This window comes from Dermacentor albipictus, chromosome 1 (genome assembly GCF_038994185.2).
Source record: "Dermacentor albipictus isolate Rhodes 1998 colony chromosome 1, USDA_Dalb.pri_finalv2, whole genome shotgun sequence".
Lineage (NCBI taxonomy): Eukaryota > Metazoa > Arthropoda > Arachnida > Ixodida > Ixodidae > Dermacentor > Dermacentor albipictus.
This window is the reverse complement of record NC_091821.1, coordinates 500,112,331-500,136,214: the sequence shown is the minus strand read 5'-3', so window position 1 is coordinate 500,136,214 and position 23,884 is coordinate 500,112,331. Positions and strand designations below refer to the sequence as shown.

At 44.1% G+C, this 23,884-nt stretch overlaps 1 protein-coding gene across 2 annotated transcripts in view; it reads right to left on the bottom strand.

Annotated features, from left to right (window-relative positions):
• lt (vacuolar protein sorting-associated protein light) overlaps positions 1-23,884 on the bottom strand; it is a 188,939-nt gene that overhangs the window by 82,747 nt on the left and 82,308 nt on the right. For both annotated transcript variants that reach the window (XM_065441321.2, XM_065441319.1), the window contains exons 12-14: positions 20,055-20,170; positions 18,501-18,554; positions 5,722-5,952 (exon numbers count right to left, since the gene is read on the bottom strand). In XM_065441321.2, the coding sequence (XP_065297393.1) occupies positions 5,722-5,952; positions 18,501-18,554; positions 20,055-20,170 (401 nt within the window). The remainder of the gene's footprint in view (positions 1-5,721; positions 5,953-18,500; positions 18,555-20,054; positions 20,171-23,884) is intronic.

The window sequence follows — 23,884 nt, the reverse complement described above, 5'->3', positions numbered from 1 at the left end:
GGTATCAAGAAAGCAATATACACATGCTTACTGTGCCAGCGCGCTTTTCTTTACTGAATGAATAAGCAAATGCTGTTTCTATTTCGTACAAAAGCAGTGCGGAAGCTGCAATTCTCATCTTGCAACTGATTAGCACTCACAGCGGTGAAGGCCCCGTGACTACCTTCATAGCGGGGCCGCAGAGTGTGTCTTTATCTGAGACACGCTTTTCACTACTGTGCACATGTCCCGATTACTTTCTTGCCAGTGTTGCAAGGTCGCTGCTCATTGCGATGTAGATGGTGCTCTTCATTCTCGATGGCTTTGCACAGAGTCAAAATGAAGCTACTCTTTGCCGTAACCACTGTGTACGAAACTGTGGCCACTATCAATGCGATCATGAGTCACGGATTATGGATCACAGATCATGGATCATCACCTTTTGGTTCTAAAAGCACGTGGCCGATGTGTGCACTGAGTCAAAAAGAAACTACCATTTGCTCCAACTGTAAACGAAACAGCAGTCGCTATTGACGTGATAGACGGCGACTATGCAGTTATCAAGGCACATGGCCGATATGTGTACAAAGTCAAAATAAAACTACTGTTAGTGGCAACTGCTGCGGACAAAACTGTGGCCATTATCAACACAATTGTGGATGGCGGCTATGCAGTTATGAAGGCATGCAGCCAATGCGGGGCTATGTGTGGTGGTAAACACAAGAATAAAAGCTTCAAAGCTATTTCTGATCTTTTACGTCGCAAATTTGTGGCGCTCCATGCTCGCCAAGCTCTGAGAGGTGTCCAAATCAGCCGATCAGTGGCCAAATACGTGCAAATTAAGTAAAGTTTCATTGCCTTAAATAATGTATACGCCTGCTGGGATCAGAGGACGAGTCCGAATTATGCAATTTTCCACATTAGCGGGGGTATAATTAACAAGGTTCTACTGTATATCTGTCTGTATCGGTAGCCGTGTTATCCAGGCAGTTCCTGCACCTTTTAGTAAGTAGTGACACGGCAGGACTTAAACAAGTGGCAGAAGCCATTCCACGATGACTGCCGACAGTGACGCGTTACCACTGAATCAATATAGCAACACAATGTATTGCCATGGTCGAAACGAGTTATGTATGAGGTGTGTACTGCAGCGGGACTCTTTTACGCTACCCTAAGAAGACTCGGCACCATCTAGAGTTGCAGCTGTAGAGCCTGTGCATGGCCTCCGAAATGAATGGCCCGCTGAAATGCATGGCACGCTGGTGCATGCAAACGCTGAGAAATGCGTTATAAGGCAATCGAACTCTTTTCTCGCGCTTCTTTCTGGGCATGCTGTGCCACCTAGTAACACTGCCGAGAAGTCCACACACGGCCTCAAGACGAGAAGAGTGACATGCCGGTGCCTGTGAGCATTGAGAATTGTTCCCTCAGTTGCCGCACAGTCTGTGGCACAGACTCATTGACACAAGTTAGTGATGGGTTCACTGAAGAGTGGCACATAACCAGTGCATTTGTGGTGCAGCCTGCTAATGCATCGGGCTGCTGTTCGAGAGGAACCCTTGTGACGTGGGCTTGTTTCGGCTCTGCATCAGAGAAACTGAAGAGCTCTTTTTCGCCACTGTAGAGCGGCACATTTCCAGTGGGACATATGTAGTCAACTAAGTCAGTGTCAAAGACAATGATTGAAGAGCGGCACACACCGACTGGCACATAACCAGTGACCCAAGTTGCCATCAAAGAGGTTCATTGGAGACCAGCACATCCCGAGTGGCCCAGTACTTTAAGTCGGCATCAAAGTGTTTCTCCGAACGGGGTACCTACATAGACCCACACCTACAGTGCCACATGGCGGCGTGAAAGAGGTTCATTGAAAAGCGACACATATGTTACACATTGCCACATACTCGGTGACCCAAGTACGTGCAAACACCAAGTAATTGTTCCATCTCTGGCCACACACCCAGTGAAACATGATCGAAGTGCGTGAGATGTTCATTAACACTTTCCTGTCCGCGAGAAAATAAGTACTTTTTGGGTGGCCTAGTAAACAATTTTTTTGCTGATACACCAAATGTTTGATATTAAAATGTATAGTATCAATATGTAGAAGAAGGAATGTGCTTTCTAATGGTATTATTTGATACCAAATATTTATACCCATTTGAAAAAAATTAATAAAAGATTTGTAACAAAAACGAGAAAACTCCGCAAAAACGTCGATGCTGCTTTGCACCAAGAGAAAATTTTTAAAATCCAAAATACACATTTTGAAGAAAAAGGCTGTATATAACATTCCTGCAAATATAAACTTTCTATCTGTACAAGTTATTTTTTTACAAAGGAAAATGTTATCCCTAGTGGCTATCGTGCCACCGCACAAAGCAATTGCGTGATGTGGTGAAGCACAAGCTTGCGGAGCAGATCTCACAGAAAACATTAGTTTTTTGTTCAACTTTCCGTTCTTGATAGCACAATTTGCAGTTCCTGTACCTTTGTAGCTTCTGGGGCTTGTGCTGTTGATCCTTAGGGGCAATTGTAGCGGGAAGAGCAGGAGGAGCCTTGGGGTCTGGATGTTGTTGCTCATCAAGTCCTATGAGCTGCTCCCCAGCTCTAGCCTCAACGCGAACTGATCGCGAACCTCTTGACAATTCAGGCACTTTGGGATGCTGCCGATGGTGCTCATCAAATAGAGTAAAGATGCTTACAACAGCAATATCTATATTGTGGAAAAACAGCGTTTTCCAGAAGCACACGCACTTCATCAGAACATTGCATGTCCCAATTAGCTGGTCCGATTTATTGACGCCGAGCGTGCCCACATTGTACTTGTCAATCAGCATCAGCTTTTTCACGGATACTTCTTTCTACTTATTGTTCACTTTCCTTCTGCACTTCGCAAGTACAAATTTGTTGGCTGTGTGGGCTGTCGACATCATGTAAACAACACGCTTGTCCTTCCATTGTAAGTATAGAACGTCCTGATCCCGTAGCCACTGAACATCTCCTCTCTTTGCTTTTTTTTCCCATTGAGTGTCCTTCAGCTCGGTTGGAAAGCCCCAATGATCCTTACGCACTGTACAACAAGCAAGCGTCTTGCGCTCCAACAAGTGTACAAACAAGGATGTCGAGGTGTAAAAGTTGTCTAAATAAATTATGTAGCCTTGATCCAGGTAGCCCTCTGCCAGCAACATCACAGCATCGAATGCCAGCCCATGTGCGCTTGGTGCTTCACACTTTCCCATGCATAGACTGAACTGAACAGTGTAACCGGATTTGGAGTCCGCCAAAACCCACAATTTATATCCCCATTTGATAACTTTGTCCCGCATGTACTATTTCCGGATCTGCCTTTGGACTTTACTATCCTCTCGTAAATGGAAAAGCTCCGATCAGGTTGAAAGAATTGAGCGGATGAGGCATTGATGTGCTTCAGCAACGAGGCTACACGATGCAGCTTGCCGTGGGATGTGGCAGTTGTCTTCTCAGAGTCGGACACAGTGAGGAATGCAAGCAACGGTTTTAATCGATTTCTTGGCATTACCGGAGGCAGAATTAAGAAGACCAGAAAATAATATCCGCGTCCTCCAGTAGCACTGCAAGCGCGGCACTTGCACGATACCCATGTAAATGAGAAGTCTGATAAACCTCTTTATCTCATCGGGAGTCACTTCTTTCCATGATCTGTCTCTCTCACTGTATGGCTGCCTCTCCAAAAATATGCATCCACGCATAGTTAATAGTCATGTTGCATATCTCGGTGATTATTTCTGCTGTGAGGAGCAGCGCGAAGTGGACGGCTCTTACGAAGCGCCGCACGGCCGCGCAGAGCGCAATGCCGAGGTCAACTGCCGGCCGTCTTCTCGCGCACAACTCAATTCTTTGTGCCGCCGCCGACAAGGGGTCCTGTCCAAATGACGTTGACACCCTGCAGGTAAGAACTGCGGCCTTTAGAACACACCGGATGTCTTTAGATCTGATCGCGGCTGTGATGCAATGGTTCGGAGTAGAAAACGTAACTTACTGGTGGATACCTGTCGACGTTCTGGGGCTACTTGACTCACTTTCACCGTCCATGCTGGAGTTTGAAGAGTAAAAAATCATCTCCCGAGTCTCCGCTGCTACAACCATCACAAAATTCTGATGCAGACTTATCGGAATCCGTCGGAACTCGTTGTTTCCGAGGGGTAGCTGCGTGCGACGTCGGCGCCACATTTGAAACTATGTGCGCTCGTCAAGCACAATTAAAAGGCGCTTTAAAAAACCCTCCCACGGCCAAAAAAGGAAACACAAAAGCGAAACTTAAAAAATAGTAGTCCTTTCATGCGCTGGATGGTGCTAGCGGTCCATAAGCGCTCCAAACGGGAGAAAATCTATGTTGAAACCATCAACAACATATTGTCGATGGGCATAGGCACAGACAGGAAAGTGTTAAAAGAGCTGTACATACCCAGCACATGCATGGTGCAGCTCGCTAAAGCATTGGCGTGAGACATTCACTGAAGGGCACACTCCCAGCGCACTTGTGGCACAGCTTGCTACAGCATCAGGCTGCTGTCCTAGGAGAAACTGTGGTATCCTGTGTTAACTTCTGGTTTCGGTTTTGGGTCTTTACATCAGGGCGCCACTCAGCGCCAAACGCTGTAAGCTGCCTTTCTGCTTCCCCTCAGAGAAATAAAAATGCATTCTTTGTCTGGTCCCCGACTGGAGCAGTCCGGCTCTTTTCTTGCGGCGCTGCGTGCCCCGGCCCTTTAGGCCTCATGCCGTAACCCTTCCGTCCGGCTGCCCCGTAGAAGCTACAACAGAAACCATGTGACATGCGTTCGATTTTGCTAAGCCTCGGAGAAATTTCAAGGGTTTTCTAATGCCACATCCAGCTGGTCGAAATTGCTCATTGCGAAATTGGCTGGTCAAAATAAAAATTCAGCCGGGCTCCTCTCCTGCTGCACTGCTGCTACTGGGTGCTGCTTCCCAATGCAAAAGCTGTGCCACCTTAAACTCTGTGCAGGCTCGATTCTGCCAAGCATCGGAGAAATTAAAGGGAACTTGTTATTACACAGCAGCACTGTCCCAGTGGCAATTACCTAGTTACCGAAGTTGCGATCAAATGTGTTTATTGAAGACCGGCACGCATCTTATGGCATATACCCAGTGATGCAAGTTAGCATCGAAGAGGTTCATTGAAGACCAGCACAGATTGAGTGGTATATATACAGTGCTCCAAGTCAGCCTGAAAGAGATTCATAGAAGAGCTGTACACACCCATGCTACATACCCAGTCGTGCAGCCCCAGTGACCCATGTCATTGTCAAAGAGGGTTGCTGAAGAGCAGCACATAGGTATACAGTGCCATACCACCATGATCCAAGTTGGTCCGACGGTTGAACCCTGTTCCCTCAACATGGTAGCTTGAAGCGCTGCCCATTCAACCATAGACTACGGGAAAACATTTAGAGAAGACAGACAGACAGACAGCCAGACGGACGGACGGACAGACAGATACTTTGGAAAGTGCGTGAAGTACCCTAGGAATGTTAATTGCATTAAAATACTTCAGTGTTATGCACAAACTGGTGGCACTGACAGGGTTGGTCATTGCCAGCCCCCCTTCCATCCTAACTTTGTCCAATCGAGAGTTGACAACCATAACGTCAACTGTGATATGTGAGCACTGACATGAGGGTGCACAGATGAATGAAACAGTAATGGCAACACAATAAAGTGAATGCAGTAGGTTATACTGGCCTCGGGGTCTAGCTGGAGGAATTCATTGAGCACCATTTCATAGGCAGTGGGATCAAGGCCCCCCTGAGGCAGCACAGGGGCCAGACAGCGCAGCTGCCGAAGGCGTGCAAAGCGGTACACCAGCTCTTCCCAGAAGCGTGCGTCCGCCCCAAACACAGTTGGGCACATCTCGGCCGCTCGCTCAAACTCTTGCCTCTCAATCAGCTGTTCCAGGTACTGCCTGCCCACATCCTGCAAAACACGTGGACACAGTTTTCGTTTACTATACTACAACAGATAGCACAGTTTTCAATAAGTGTGTGACTTGCGTGAGTTCGTAATAGTACTTCATAGTCGATTAGTGCACAAAAAAATGCAGGACAAATAAAATAATGAACAAGAGGTGAACTATCAACTCAAGGGTTTACTGACGCAGTAACGTTAATGTAGAAAGGCACGAAATATACATGTGGCATGAACTGTACATGGCAAATCATTGCAAGAGAACTCGGGGAAAATACTATCTGCAGAAATTGCGCTTCTTTGTCATGCAAATATAGACATTTGGCTAACCCAGTGTTCCTCTTCTTTACAAATGTATAATATATTTTGACAACTAATTGGAAGATCTAACATTTATGCCTGAATACTATATTAGTACTAGTAAAGAAAGACAAGCAAGTACTTCACTTTCTTTTTGTGTGCTGATATATTTCCAGGAGGACATGTTTGGCTAGTTGGTGCTTGTTTAACTCTTTTTGTATTGCGCTCATTGGACATACTTAGCCGGCTAACAATAGTTTGAAACACCACTTTAGTGACCTTACACATCGCTCATGGATAAACTGCACCACTGGACGGGAAGGAGAAGAACTACATTCTTTTTTCTAAGCAGTTAAGTTCTTTTCACGCCAAGCGGTAATTTTTTAATGCCCCCCAAAGTTTCCCGATCGTCGAAGTAGAAGACAAAAATGGCCACCTTGGGGAGCGGCGTGCACGCTTCGAAAGATTGCAGATGTCGTAATCCTGCCGAGTCTGTGGCTGATTTTATTGATGGATCAAGCAGCAGTGAGTCTCAGGATGCTGCCTATTCATTGGACTTTGATGAGAGAAACTATGCAAACCATCCCGGAACATCTGTGGTCGCAGCCTGGCACTCCCAACTGTAGTGCTTGCAGTTATATTTTTGTAGTGGAGTACCTGTTCAATTAAAATATTTTCATTTTTTGGGAGATGGTGCTCATTAGAGGGTAATACATTTTGTATATTGCATAATTTTTTAATATATTTTTCTTAGTAGACAGTACAAACTTGTCTTTACAAACTTTGTTCAGTTTTATACCACAATCTTGATTCTGGCAATTTGTATCTTCTTTATGAAATATAACTCATTAATAAAACTTTTATGCGTGAAAAGTACATCCATTGTGCTTTTTGTTTATGTATTACGTAAAATAATGAGTGCAGTAGTTCCTACAGAAAAAAAAATCTGCTGTAACCTACAAAAAGCGCCTATTTTCCTCATGGTAAGGAAAGAGTTAAGGACACAATGCAGCATAACGACACAACCATAGTGACATATGCCTACGTGTCTTTCATTGTGGCTATGTTGTTGGGATAGATTACATCTTTAAATGTGTTACATCTTTGCTACAACAGTTCTCGAGGCATTCTCCTTTTTGGTGAACCTCGCCCCTGCCCGAAAAAGATGCACTACTAGTACAGTAGACTTCCACTGTATTGACTTACATTAATTTTTTTTTGGTTAATTTGATTCCAACTTGGCCAGCCTGCACCTGACAGACTCTATATATTTCTATGAAGTAAGATCTTTGTTATTTTGATGCTGAAATCAGCTCTCACTGGGTAATTTCAACTTATTAATATAATACAGTAGAACCTCATTGATATGATCCCATTATGTATGATTTTCAGACACCAACGTTCACAATTGAGAATGCGAAAAATTACCCAATACTGTTATGCTTGTTTTTTACTGGTTTATACGTTCCCAAGGAACATGACTTTTGGGTACCAAAGTTCTGTAGATGTCAAACTGCGACCGTACAATATGTTTTCAGGCAGGTAGAGCGCATGTAAGCAAGAAAAGACGTGAGGTGTGTGCCATCGAGAACAGCAGGATTCCTGCCTGCCTGTCTCACATGAAAATGCTGGTGCACACCAAGTTTCATATTCCGGCGTCAGCAACGTTCCTCCCGGGTCATTGCTGCACTATATTCACAGCTATTGCTGCCAGCCATATTACAATAAGGATCTTCGCTTATGTTTCCCAGCGTGTGGGTCATGGTGCCGTTGGAATCATAGCACCCCTTTAATAAATGACAGCCCAAACACACTGCCATTCCCTGCTGCAGGCAGCACAAAGGGAGCACCACGTATCACTCTGGAGGCATCATAGGCACTGTATTCCGGTGTGGCCCACCAGCTCGGGTTCATTTATATTTCTTGTCGCAGTCTTAAAAACACTATGCAACAGGAAAACAACAATGTGCATCTCAGGTCGCTTAAGCCCGAGCTCGACGTGCGTTCACATTCGTGCTCCAACAATTTGTGTGGAGTGGCCATGTCAAAACTTCCCACCAAAATGCCCCGTTCAAAGAATGATGACCAAGGCCGAATTTGAGGAGCCAAAGCTATAAAAATGACAATGCACATCTCGGGGCCACTTGAATCCCATCATCTGGGCTCACATTGGTGTCTCGTGCTGCAACGCTTTGCATTACGTAGATGCCAACTACGGTTGTGTAGGCCAATTATTCAGCGGCTTCCGATCATAAGTTTTTTTTCGGTTAGTATGCTTTTTTTCTTGAGGTTCTCTTTTTTTTTCAGAACGCGTGGAAGAGGTTCTACTGTACTACAGTGCAACTCCAGTTATCCATCCCCCAATATTGCAATGTCCCAGGTTTTACAGAAGATTAGAGCAGTCTCAGCAAACTCTCCCCATAGAGACAATGCATGGAAAATGTTGATTGTATGACATGAAATTACACACATCCCATCTTATACGATGACTCGCATGAAACTGCGAATTCAACAGAAGATGAACAGGTGCAACCCGCCAGCCTCCAACCAATCGGCGGTGGCCAAAATGGACAGTCTACACTTACAGAATACACCCCCGATTTCATCCTATTTGTGATTGCCACAATTAAGCGCATGCTACATTAAAAATATCTGGAGTACATTGTATATGGGTGCACACTGTTTTGTAGTATAAAGCCATAAAAATTGGGTGTGCAACTGATTTCAGGGTGTATCAAAATCTGGAAAATACTAGCAAATGAAGTAATGGTGCATTCAGACACTTCTTGTGAATTTTAATTTAACCTGCTGGATAATTTGATTGGTTCTGTCAGTCCTGTCAAAATCGACTTAACGGAAGTTGACATGACGAAAATCATGGCAAAAATACAGTGTGGATATGGGACAATAGCTAAAGACACAGGATGCAATGCCGACTATCTACTGACAATTTATCGTGGTAACCACAATACAAGGTGCCCGAATAACATTGACCAGGCTGTTGACAAAAAAAAAAAGAAAGGCTGGTAGAAGATACAATTATGACATCTACAGTGTTTGGTCATCAGTCTTCTTCTGCCACAAGATAATCTTACTGTGCTAATTGCATGACTAATTACTAGGGCTGTGCAAATACTTATTATTCAATTTCAAATTGAATATCGAGCTGAATGAAAAAAAAAAAGCTGAATATCGAATCGAATATTGAATAGACAATTTTTCGCAAAGCTTAATGCTGACAAATTTCAGGCACGAAAATATGTTGCCGCACATGCTCTGGAGACTCCTTAACAAGAATGTAGCAAGCTAACATGGGTACATAGAAACAAAGGTATATAGTATGGTCTGCTCTTATTAAAGGGAACACCAAATTAGTATGCCAGCACTCATTACAGCTCAGTTCTAGTATATAAAGGTGTGGAATATATTTTTTTTATTAACAGAGTTTATGCTGAATACAAACAAGTTTTTTTTTTCTTTGAGACTAATAAAATGGTGACATTCGGTTGTACTGAACACCAACGAGGTTCTCAGTTCTGCAGAGGACCTAAGTTTTGCAGCAATGTTTTATTCATTGCATAGAAAATTTTGCTTTCCTTGTTTTCATCCAAAATGCAGAAGGGTTTTACTATCTTTATGGCAGGTGGGCAATTGTAAGGCCAATTTGCGCAACAGACAAAAGTGTCGAGTATGTAGCTGGCATCAACAGTAACGAGCAGGTGCCATTCCTCCTATTTGTTCAGCGAGATTTGCCACTTGTCAAAGAATCTGAAATTTTGAGTATCACCACAAGTTCTCTGCCCTCTTATCCCTTCCTTTGTTCATGTGCCGTCTCTTGCTTTCATTTGCAAGGCAGTTGTTGGCTTTCTGAGTGTCGTGCGACTGCTGCGGATAGATCTGCATCAAATTGGTACCAAACGGCAAGTTTAGTCGCCAACACCCGGTGAAGCAGTGCTGTTTAGCCTATTGGCCTTGGCAGTGTGGCCGTGACAAAAATTTGACACTGGCCGACACGGTAACGGACCGCAAGCCGTTGCGGAATGCTTGCCGCTAGTACGTTTACAAGGGTGGCTCATCATGTGATCAGTCCCAAGATAATGTCTGCGGGTTAGATTGGAGGCTCTGGAAGTAGTGGGAAGTTCGCTGGCATACGTATCCAACATGATCTGCATGCCTATTGGCGGCTAGTTGGCCTCATCTTCACACATGCTTTCGCACTTTACGAAATACAGGTTGCTTTTGTTGACATTACTTCTATCTGCGTCGCATTATCATTTCGATCGATCTTGCCGACCCACACGAACACTGCACTGACAGAGGTGGCCCCGGCCAACGCTGAGTGTACGGTCCCCACATCAGGCCGACATCGGGGAGCGCTTGCAGTGATGAAGTCTGCTACCACCTCAGCTGGTGTGGCCATCTGTGGTTCCCCTGGCACTCCTCTTACGCCGAAAATGAAGTGAAATGCTCGCTTGGGTGGCACCAAGCACGAAGGGCTCCGCAGCGCATGCGATATATGGCACTGCGTGGGTCTCTACGCCGAATATATAGAATAGTACATATTCAATTGCAAATCGAATTGTGTGAATGTTCACCAGTTGATTCAGTTTAGTGATATTCGACATTTGCACAGCCCTATTAATTACACAATACTAATTAATGAAGCTTAAAATCTTTTTGACTTCAGATGGGAAAGCTATTATTAGGTCATAAAACATCCTATTCAGTCTTTTTCATCACAGTATTTACTGCATTATTATTTTTTCGATGCTTCACTCGTAGCATGCAAAATACGAAAAGTGCTGTATGATTGCGCATCTGTGCACTACGACACCAGTGGTTCCAAAAAGTCTGATCCCTGCCCGACTAGGCAACCGCCTAGAAACTGTCATCCACTGATCGCGAGTTGTGTGTTGCACATGAAAATCACAGCCTACCCTTTGAGCAAGCAGATGAGTCAGGTTGTGGTCAATGCGTCACAACAAGTGGGTGAGTAATCACGCATCACTTTCGCATTTCACGTACTACAGGTAAAGCTTGGCAAAAATGATTGTGCAGGACATACCGTGCACAGAACGACTGAACAAGATGTTTCAGGGCAAATAATAGCTTTATTATTGAAAGTAAGGCCCTTAATTAAAAACCCTAAATTTGATTAATTAATCTTGTATAAAGCTCTCCTGGTGACAAAAGAAGATCGGCGACTCTCAGGACAAATAATAGCTTTATAAAAGTAAGGCTCTTAATTAAAAACCATAAATTTGATTAATTAATCTTGTATAAAGCTCTCCTGGTGACAAAAGAAGGTTGGCAACTAACTGTATCTTGAATCAAGTTTTGTTAATAACCTAGCAAAAAGTATGGTAGAAATACCAATAGCATATCGGGTTATTCAACCTAATGGTGCTATATATGCATTTGTCCTATAGGTGCACTGGTTCTATAGGTATATGGGTTGTATATGCGTATTCGTCGTATAGGTGTATTGGTACGATCAACTTATGTCTTATAGGCATATTGGTCCAGTAAGCTATCGGCTTGCTAGACCAATAGCTGCAATGTAAGGCAAGTGTGCATCACACATACTAAAGCCAGAGCAACATTTACACCACAATAAAGCTTAAAGTACTTTATTCACACTTTTCAGGAGGGTACTTAGCTTAAATATGTGGTAAAATAGCCACAGGAGAATCACTTAGGCATAAAAATGACGCTAAGTTTAGAACAACGCCGGACTGTGGCACAACTAGGTTAGTAACTTCTGACACAGCTTGAAACAGCTTTGGATGTGTTCACAGAGAATGCAAAAAAGAAATAAGCAGCACACAGCTGCTCTGAACTGCAAAAACTAGCGGTAGCACACTTGGAAGTATAGCTGCTGGCGCCAGGGTACATGCCATCCTATATTTGTAAAAGTCATGTCAGGTCATGTCAACGTGTCGCCTATCACAGCATAGTCAATCTTTCCGAGTACAGCAAACCCTCATCAACTTGAACTCTGATATCTCTAAATATTGGTCAAGTCAAAATTTTTGCCTGGTTCTGTGTCAACTCCATGTATTTTTCACTTATCTCAAAATGCTTTCGCACTGTACTCTGGATACCTCTAAATCTTGACTGTGAAAATGTCTGGAGAAAGTCATTGCCCAAAGATTTCCATACTTTGTGAACAGATTTCCATACTTTTTGTAATCCTGTCACTAAAAAGTGACAGGATTACAAGTTTTTGGCAACTTTTGCTTCATTCTATGCCACTTTCATGATCCATCTTTTATGGCCAGCTGCAATCTCATTAATAATGCGGGCGGGGTGCCGCTCTGCCCCCGATGAAGCATGATCAGCGCCAGAAGTTACATGTGACCTCTGCAAAAAGCATGCCCACGTGTGCGTTATCAGTTTGCTTATTCACCGTGCTTTATACATTTCTATAATTGTGGATCCGCGCAGTACAGGATTGACGTATGGATAAGTCGTGAATCTGCGTATGGATACCATGTGAATCCACATACAGGCGCCATGCGATTCGCACACTACACCAGCTGTGCCAAACGCCTGGCACATTTCTGTCATTTTCTTAAATGGACCCTGTAACGATTTTGTACAAATGTACCGAGTCATTAGGGTTGGTACTTTTGATCATTAGGTGAGCAATTTAAACACTCCACGTAATGCGTGCAATTTATTCTAAGGTTTTAAAAATGTGCATCAATACCAATCACAGTCGCGCCACTCCCCTGCGTTTTCAGCCACCCCATCACCAGCTACGTAGTGGGCACACGTGACGTCAGTCGGGCGAGTTACCTAATTCGCTGCCCAGGTTCCGTCACTCATAATTTTTCCAACTTGATGGTGAACAAATGTTGTTTGTAATAGTTGAAATGTTGGTCAACTTGTTTCTAACAAAGTAACAGAAAGAGAATACACGACAATTTATCACTACACTGAAGCAATTCCGGCATGCAGCATCTTCTGCTCATGCTACAACATGTTCCGTGTTGATGCAAGCTGCACTGCTAGTGTTGGTCCCACGCTTTCTTTTCGCGAGCACCATGAATGGCCCGTTACGTTGTGGGTTGCAAATATACCGATCACCAACACCTCAAGCTGCGACATCATGTCCCATTGCAAGGCAACAGGCAAATGGAGTGGCTGCAGTGCGTGCATTGGACTGTCGGTATTCAATCGGCTCCAGTCTCTATGCTTTTGTGGCCATCACTTCACCATGGAGCATTACTACCACACAATAGTGAATTTTAGCATGCCTGGTATTCCGGTAAATGCAGGCGGACTGGGAGTTTTGCCAGATGGGTGGAATCACAAATGTGAGTAGTATGCAGAGAGCAGCCAGCTGGTTGTGCAGAGCTCAACCAAACACAGAGCTAATATAGCAGTAACCAAGTGTCCTCTACTTTGCTGCAGGTATAAATTTTTGGCAGGAGCGTGAACACAATGTGAACACATTGTCTTTTTAAATGTTTAAATTGTTCTACATTTGGTTACAGGAATATTACCTGGGTTTGGCTGGTTGAGCTCTGCACCACCACATGGCTGCACCGTGCAGGATGCTGACGTTTATGCCTCCACCTATCCATCAAAACACCCAGCTCACTTGTGTATACCGGAATACCGGACACGCTCGGCGATGCGAACGCTCACAACGCACGTTGCTTGGATAGTTCTTTCGGGGGATCGACGGCCCGGCGGCTAGGGGAGAGGTTGGAGAGGCTTCGTACACCAACTCCAGGACGAATGGAAGTAGATGACATGACGTCGCATGATGACACAGAGCCAGTGAAGGTGGAGCTTAGCCCCGATCACGCAGCGAACGAGTTGAGGAGAAAAGGCATGGCTAGGGAGGTGAATAACATTTAATCATCCATAGCTCTCTTAATATGAGATGCTTCACTTAAATTGCAGCATGGATGTTTTATTGCAGCTATACCCTATGCATCCACAAAATTTGTGCAAACCATTTCAGGGAGCCTTTAACCCTATCAGGGTCAATTTTTGTATGGCAGATTTATATTCTTCAGGGGGACTTGTTTCAAAAAACATTTACCATAATTTTTTAGGGTGACCGTAAAGTAAAAAAAAATTTTTGCATTGGTATATATGTACTGTTAATTCATGAATAACAACAATAAAAAAAGAAAAACTTATAAGAATAAAAAATTTGATGCATTGTTATATGCATAGTTCAAAGCTTAGAAAATGCACACACGAGAATATTTTGCAATTCTCAAACGTTCCTGCTCTTACACTAATATTTACGTCCATAGCGTAATCAAACTGCATAGGTGAGCGCACTCAAGAAAACTGTGTGTGCTCGTCAAAAAAGCAAAACGTGCGACCAACTTCCACTAATCTTCACCTTATCACCAACCAGGAGTGATTAGTTTTCGCGAATCGCCAAAAAAATAAAAGGAAACACATGCACGGCAGCATCCTTCGTATGTGCACCTTGTGAGAAATAAACGAGCAAGTAAGAGGCGGTCACCCTTTGAGCGATTAGTAACGAGATAGCCATCGTTTTCAAGAAGCCAAAACCGCCCTCAGAACAAAACTCCAACTAACTGCCGGCCGCCTGCGCACGCACCAATGCGCGAGCGGTAGTATATAGACATCATGAGGCTTATAGCGCGTTAAAAAGAGACTTTCGTCCCTGTCTTTTTAACACGCTATAAGCCTCACGATGTCTTACCAACAAGCCCAAATCACTGCTTTACAGTATATAGACACGCCAGAGGAAACATACTAGCTCTAAAACAAACCATGCAACAAAAACCGAGAGAGAGGCGCGAGAAAAGAATTCCCTGTATCCCTGCATAGTGGCAGCATATGCCAGGAAAGAAAAAAATGAGGAAATTGGTGCGCTTTTTAAATGTACAAAGGGCGCCATAAATATACGGCATCGACCATTTTGGACTTGTTCGCTGTGCTGTATATTTACGTCTTGACCCTGGAAGGGTAAAGTACCAAATTCAGGGTCGCAATTTTATGGCGATGTCATTTGTTTTCATGTTTCATCAGCAGTCATAGAGACACTCCACCTGCATTAGCAATGGGATAAGCCAGTTGAGAGCAGTGAATGAAAGAGTGCCACAGAATAGAGGGGAAGGCATGGCTACAAAGTCGTGGCCCTGGGGCGGTATTCCCGGTCAATAACTTTTTTTTCGAATACAAGCACTTTCACCATATTCCACGTGCCTAGGCTTTGGACACATTGGTGCCTACGTGCAACAGTGTTTACTTGGCTCTGTGAAAGGATTGCTGCTACCCAGAGAGGCCTGACATGTCAGGTGCTGACTGATACCATATTTTGCAAAAAGTTATCTACTGAAAATACCTCTCCTGATATATTGAGCTTTTGCAAGAAATTTAGCATCTACTAACGCCTATTTTGAAAGGTATTATGTGGTCAATACATAGCTAGGTGCTCATGTTTTCTTTAGTTCACTTATTTTGAAATTCTGCTTATCTCGAAATTTTTCCTGCTTTTTGCAAATTCGAGCTAACGAGGTTTTATTGTAATAGATGAGGCAGTGAGTGAGCATGTCCACAATGGTTCTGATTATCAGTCGGCTCACATTCTGTGTTTTCGCAGGCAACATTGTTGCAGTTATTAGCCTATACTTCGAGTTCGGCGTGGGTGACCTTGACACTTCCAGTTGTATTCGCTGCATGGATGCCAAAACAGTGCTCCTGTGGGATTATGGATTGCTGATAACAATCGCAAACTGACGGCACAAATTCCAGCAAACAACACAGAGGAAAAAAACTTCAAAAAAGTGAGGAGCCAAAGTGACAATTGCCAGCCCTTGTTGATCATGCATTGCCTGTCATGGTGAAAGAGTGCTGACGAGTGCACAGTTAGACAAAGTTTCATATCCTGTCCACTGCATTGCACTCATGCACTGATGATACAGTTAAACCATGATATAACGAAGTCGGCAAAATAGGCAATTTGCTTCATTACTTAAAAGTATTTTTGTATTGAAATTCAACCTTTTGTGGTAATAAGTACAGTTGCCTATGGATTTTTGTTACACAGAAGGGGCCACAAGATGTTCTGAATTATCAGGCAATCAGAAAAAGAAAATTTGAATTAGAAAAAAACGTGCTTTTTTTTTTTTAATTTGAGAGTCTGCAACAATAGCTTTTGTTTTGTGCTGTGTCAACAATATCTTCGCATCTGCAGTACGAAGTGAAGCCAGGCACGCTTTCGAGTCCATTCCACCCCTGCGACTGATAGTGTCGTCTGCGGTGGAATGACGCTATCATGAAAAGCATCAGCAGCATGAAGTGAATGCATCATTTGCCTCTTGCTTCAATGCTTCTCCAAAACTAATAATTATGCAACTCCCAGTACTAAACGTGAAGGAAAACAGCGCACATGATTCCATGCCATCTCAGCATGCACACTCTTTGTATATGCGGCAGATTACCTCTAAAACAGGGCACAGGGGCTGCGTATGTGCTCAGCTGAGCTGACAGCCACACGTAGCCATGGCCGTGCTAGAAAAGGAGACGCGCGCCAACCTAAAAAAGGGCACTACTTCGTATAAGTTACAAGACATTAAATACTTCATTATATTGAGAATTTTTTACATTGGGATTTGTTATATAGGGGTTTAACTATGTAGGGTGGTTTGCTGTAATGGAATCGGGTAATGGGAACACCAGAAATGAGACTGTGCATACGCGGCCTCTGCCAGAACCTCCTTCAAATGGTTCTAGGAGGTGTGGGCTCTGACAGCCTGATGAAGTGGAGGGGACTACTGTTGAATCAAGTTGGTCATATACAAAGCTGCTACATACTCAACCAATGCCTACTTTACCAAATGCCTGCCACGTGAGCTGAGAAGCTGGTTCCTGCCCCTCTCCTCTTTCCTCCTCCCCACCCGGGTCGCCTGCGAGCGCTAGCTGCGGTGGCCGCTGCAAACCTAAATCACATAGCCCTGCCTCCGAGATTTTAGAGCCGTCTTTTGCGATCACAGAGGCTGGACCCACGGTCCTGCCTCTGGGATCGCGGGTCCAGCCATTGATTAAGCCATTGATTAAGCACACGCCAGCCTAGCAATCGTCAATTCCTCTGCAATAGTAAGTGGGTCGGCAGCGACTACCCTGAACTACGGGAACCTCCGCTCCAATGGGAAGACTAGCGACGCGGCAGGCATCTAGTAAAGGAGGCATTGACTCAACACATGAATTATATAACCAACACAGCTCTATCGTGTGCTTTTCCAAGTAGCACAATGAAGTATTTTGGAAATTTGTGCAGCTAGGTGCATATCCAGTTCCATTATTTTATGTTTAGAATCCCTATTGGTCCAACGAGAAACGTATGGCTCATGCTTATTGGACCTTACTGGTACCAATACGAGCTCATTGATCATAAAAGCAACAAACAGCTGTCAGCTATTAGGCCTTATTGGCGGTGATACCAACCTATTGGTCCCAAAAGTTACTAATAGCTGTCATCTATTGGTACCAATGCAAACTATTGGTGCAATAGGCGACAATAAGATATCACCTACCGGACCCCATTGGTACCAATAGAGTCCGAATAAATTCCATAGAGTTCCAATGGGTTATTTGTAGAACTCGCAAGATTGCTGTATCGAACCAATAGAAAATTCTACTGGCATTTTTGGTAGGATATAGCTTGGCTAAAGTTTATCTGGGACACTCTGCATACACTATTACACATGCAACAAAAGCAGCAAGACAGCCAGGAAGTTAAAAAAAAAAAAAAATGTGAGGGCATGCTTCCGCTGTGAATCCTGAAGGGGCACTAGGATTGAGTCCACTGTCACATGACTGCGCTGTTTCTTTACCATGATAAGTCAGCAGCTAGCTCCTCACATGTGCACCCTGCTTCAAAACTGTGTTCTTTTATTTTGCTCTCAAGAAGTAAATACGAGACAAAAATGGATACAACCAGCAAAAGATATGTGATATAGCAGTCATGAAGGCACACAGACAACTGTACATTATGCTCAACTATATGTAGTGTACAAGCGAGCACAACTATAATGTTATACATATTTGTGCTCAACCTTGTGATTACTACGTCACCATGAATTTCTCATTATTGCTTGGCTAGTTGGTTCATACTAGTGGTGTAAAAGGATGCAAAACAATACGAAATGACACCAGTACATAAGAGCTGCAAGTGATCCTCCTTCCTGTCCTGGTCTTATTTCACATTGTTTCGTGTCCTATTGCACGTCTTGCCACTTTCACTGTTAACTCACTTGTAATGCGTGCCTCTTGAGATCACGACTGGACAATGCAACCTGCACAGCTTCCTGCACATGGAGAATAAGTAAAGAATCATAATCACTGTCTTATAATATTGGTGCATCAATTATTCATCAATTCCTTATGTAAAGTTAAATATCATGTGGACTGTTTGTGGAAAGGTGCCCATGAACAATGGCCTTATTAGACCTCAAAAGTCCAGCAAGAGTGTGGAGTAGGTGAACAAAGAGTCAGTCAGTAGCCCATGTGATGAGTTCATCTACTTCTTTGAGTGCCTTTTATTTTAATTAAGTACATAAGCCGGTTTTCCTTAGGAGAATCAATGCATTCTGTTTTTTGCTCCTAAGAGCATGGCCCATTGTAATCGATTTGTGCACAGGTGATGGTGTGAATTAGGTGGCAAGCAAGGGAGTGCCTGCACACTACAAATGTTGCAAACGCTGTCTGATACTGGCAAAAAACAAATGAAAAATTGCGATGCGAGAGCCAGATCTGCAGTAGGCAACATGCAAGGTCTGCTTTATTCTTTGCCAGGAGCTCGTCTTTGCAATGCTATGCTTTGCTTCAAGCCACAAAAATGGTCTGCAATGGTCCTTGTGGGAAATGTATCGAGCACAAAACACATTCAAGGACTAAAAAGCAGTGTTCTAGCTTATGCTTTGAAGACAACGACAAAAAATACTCGACAATGAGCTCGATTTTATTTTATTGCCCTTCAAAAAAAAAAAAACAAAATAGCAATGGAAAAAAAGGCTTAACAAGCAAATCACCATAAACTACCACAACGCTGCCAACCAGAATGGTTTGTCATAACTTTAGGACTTGAGCAATGTTGTAGACAGACGTTCCAAAAGATTTTGATAAAGCCCAAAATGAAATTTGCAAATTTTTAAAGGGGCCCTAAAGGAAAATATTACGTTGAGTTAGCTTTATATATTATCTGTCTAGAGGTCTATTGCCATTTTCTGCGAGCCAATATATGACTTTTCTGCACATAAAATTGCCAATAAAAATACCCCTGCCACTCAACAATTTGAATGGCCTGTGCCAAAACCAAGTACTCAACAACGTCTACCCATCACCTTCTCTTCTGCCACTTTCTGTGAATCAGCCGCAGCTCTCTCAACTGGCACCGGCAGCATTAGCACACCCCTCCCTTTCGCCCTCACTCTCTGCGTGCGGTGCGGGCTCTCTTGTCTCGATCTTCCTGCTTGCTGGTGGTGCCACTCTTTGAAACGCCAACGTCACATGAGAGGAGTACTATAGTCCACAACAGCTGGCACTGCTCAAATTCTCACTTTGCGTCACTTTCTTGCTTACAAAAGCACTGTCCTTGCTACGAATGACGAATTCATTATTACAGAAGCATGATCTTTCAATTTAGCTCAAGCTAATATTTTCCTTTAGCGTCCCTTTAAGTCACTTAATGAAACTCAAGGCAGTGAAAACTAAATTTTGGTACTCTAGAGTCTTTGAGAACAACCACAAATCCTGAAGTGCACAAAGACAGCTGATAGAGTACAATTCAGAGTACTGCGCAGGCACACCTCATACTTCTGGTGCTTCAAGAGCCAGTCGACGTGGTCATCCTGGTCACGAGGCTTGGCTACTATGACATCCTTAGGGCTCACCACAAAGAAAAGACCCTCCTCTGGGAGGCTGTCTGCAAGGCACAAAGAAAGGCACATCGTCTGGTGGCACATCACACCTGCAGATCATCTAATCCTTGCAGCCAGGCATGAACGTACATTTACACAGTAACCCACAATATGAGTCGAACTGTATTGTAGTTGCATTCATGAAACATGTGTAAGAGACAAGGAAACAGTGATGTTGTGCAAGCAAAAAAGATTACCCGTGCCATGAATAAAAGCAGTTTGTTCAATAACTACCTCCGCAGAATATTCCTGCTTTATACTAGGGGTGCGCGACTACTAAATAGTAGATTTCATATCGAATATCAAAAAATGTTTCACCAAACTTAATGTTTACAAATTTTGGGCAAGAAAACACGGTGCTGCACGTGCTTGAGAGTCTCCTAGCATTGCATAACATGAATGTTGCAAGCAATCAGTAACTTAGGTACATAGAAATCGAGACATACAGTACGGTCTATTCTTATTAATGGAAACAGCAAATTAGTATGCCAGTGCTGATTACAATTTAGTTCTAGTACATAACAACCTAGAAAATATTTTTTTATCAGTAGGATTTCTGCTGAATAGAGCAAGTGCTTTTTTCCTGTAGAACTAATGAATTATAGGTGTTCTGCTGTACTGAATACCAATGAGGTTCTCAGTTTAATAGTGGACCTGCTTTTCGTGCCAACCTTTTATTTATTGCATAGAAAGGTTTGCTCTCCTATTTTTCTCCAAAATGCAGAAGGGCTACCCCAACTTTACAGCAGATGGGTTATCGTAAGGTCAATCTACTTGACCAACAAAACGACCCCGCACCACGTGACTCAATCACCGCACCGCGCACACCTGGCACTGACAGCAATGAGCAGGCACCGTCCACGTGTTAGCTGTGGCGAGATTTGCCACCTGTCAAGGAATCTGAAATCTCAGGGTTACGGCAAGTTCACAATGCTCGCTAATCCTACTCCTCCTCCTCGTTCGCCTGCCATTTCTCTCTCTCATTTGCGAGGCGGTTTGCCGGCTTTCCAAGTGTCATGTGCCGACTGCGAATAGATTTGTGTTGATTCGGCACCAAACCGCAACTTTAGTTGCAGATACCAGATGAAATTGCCAGCAAAGATAACTTTCAAAAGCAAAAGACACTAGTAGCCAAACAATGCGAAGTACATCACCAGCCATGCCATCTGTTTCAGCTAACAGGGTGCTCTTCTATCGGCATGTGAATTCAGTACACGTTCATGGTACTCCTTCACTCACTTTCTTCAAGTGCATGCGTCTTATCAGCTAATTGGGAATAAATAGCTCATGCAGCACTCAAGAACGCTGACGCACTGAAGGAAACATGACAGCGCTGTCATGATCGAGTCAGTGTGTCCTTACATTTGAGCACTGCAAATAGAAATGATCTGTTTGCAATATGCGCACCGTGTGCAGTGCATAGCAGGACCTGCATCATGCAAGACCTATGCATGCAGGCATCGAAGCATGCAGAAGCAGCACATACTGAGTCAATGAAACTGTAATTGGCTTTTGATCTCTTTTTTTGTTTATGGAAAGAGTAAGTGGTGCAAGGGCATTGCAGGGGAGAGGAAAAGGAGCCATCAGTGCTTTGTGCAGATGGTATGCTTAAGCTGCCCAAATTTCTTCAGCGTCCTCTAAAATGCTTCTCACTTTGATACTATGAATAGTAGCTAGGAAAAAGAACTCAAAACCAAGCTCCTAATGTATGTTTGCAGAACGTGTTTCATTAACAAGTTAACATTTTCACTGCAACATGATGCTCATACACATCATATGGACTTGAAATAAATACATTCTGTAAAGGTGAACGACTGGGCCACCAATAACAAACTTTGTAGTAGCACTGCAAAAAGTGCCGCCGTGCTCATCAGCCACAACAAAACAGCTGCCTGCCCGACCTACTTTCTGGAAGACACCCCTATGAAGACTGTTCGGGCTCTTCCCATATTGGGTGTAAAATTCAGCTCTTCTCTCGACTTTTCTGTGCATGTCAACACCACTGTATCTAAGGCTTGTTGGATTCCGGGGTTTGTGCCCCGTGTCTCCCTTCCATGTGGACCTGAGGTTTTCACAGCTCTCTAGACTTCTCTCATTCTGCCACGGCTTGAGTACTACTCACCAGTATAGTCCCTGTACTAAACTCACCTCACTGACTAACTTGAGGTTGTTCAGTGCCGGGCAAACACGCACCCTCTACTCCCGTCTTCTTGATTATCGCAAGCTCATGCCACCCTGCGCAGATCACCTCAAAGCCCTCATGTGACCCACCCTGCAATACCAGCGCAGCATTGCGCTAGTCGATCAATTCTGCAGGGTGCTTGATGGTTCTACGGACAGCACTCAGATATCTTCCTTCTTCAGTCCGTTTGAACAAGCGGTCACGACAGCCCACAGAGGAAAAATATTTAGGAGTTGAAACTCCCGTCAGCATGGACAACCAGGTACCATCCCCAAAAAAAGATCATGCGCCGGTGGAGGCACATGCAGTGGCAGCACGTTGCAGCGCATCATGCAAACCACAGTGGAAATTAAAAAAAGCTGACGCCCGGGCAGGCAGCTTGGGTGCACCTTCTTCGGTGGCACTCGTGTCTTCCGCTCGAAGCAGACGACAAGCTGATGACATGGATATTCGCTTCAGTGAGCATGCCGTAACATTGTACTTGTGTGTCCTTAAGTCAAACAGCAACAGTTCTTGTTGGTGTCTGTTAGAAGGCCTTAATACTAACAGCGCTGCTACATGCAAGTACCCTTCTGCAAAATTCGCTAGCCTAAGATGGGACACAGGTGTTGTGTTGAAAGCTGCAAAAGCAGGTACAAGTCTTGCAGGAAAAATGTGGGCAACGTCTGCAAGCATGGACTGCAGTGATTCCTGGGGACGACCGTCAGCTCACACCGAGAGAGTACGTCTGTGAGAAGCACTTCACGAGGAACATGATGAGACCAGATAACTGCTACGGTGAGCTCAGAGGCAAGGTAATACCCGAAAGAAACCCGGACGGTGCCCAGAGGCTGTTCCCCGTATCTTTCTTCCATCTCCAGCATCGCTGACATCCCCGACAAAGAGGTGGACTCCGCTCGAAGCATCATCAAATATCAGTCATGCTACCGTTAAAAGATCAAGAATGAGTGCATATGACAAGCCAGGAACATCAACAGCAGTGAACGTCAGCGATGTTCACACAGAGTGTGAGGCCCATGAGCTTGAGGAAAATCAGCTTGGTCACATACTAGAACAAACTGAAGGCATGTTTGCCTTCGACAAACAACAGCAGCGCTTCAAATCATTGCGTGGGTGTCAAACAATAGGGCCGCACACAACCGAAAGCTACAGATCCCCTTATTATAGTGGTCATTGAAAGGGATGTGTTTCATTTTTGACTGTGCTCAAATGGTTGAAGCATAGCACCAATCACTGTCCAGGCTACCAGCGTTAAAGAAGTGCACATGAGTGCCATCAGTAGAAATTGTGCCAGGCCAAACGGGAGCAACATGAGCGACCGGTTGCCTTGGCAATTGAAATGGCGGTAATTTCTTTCATGGCTGCCTGCATAATAGTTGCTCTGTGGGCTTCTGATCTTTTCTGGTCGCTGCAGAGAGTGAAATTGACACTCCTAAAAGTTTCTTGCTCCGTGGGACAACCTGATCCCCAGCACACCTGTACGGCCCGACACCCCAACTCCATGCTTACATCTGGCATACAGAGCTTGCTCTCCACC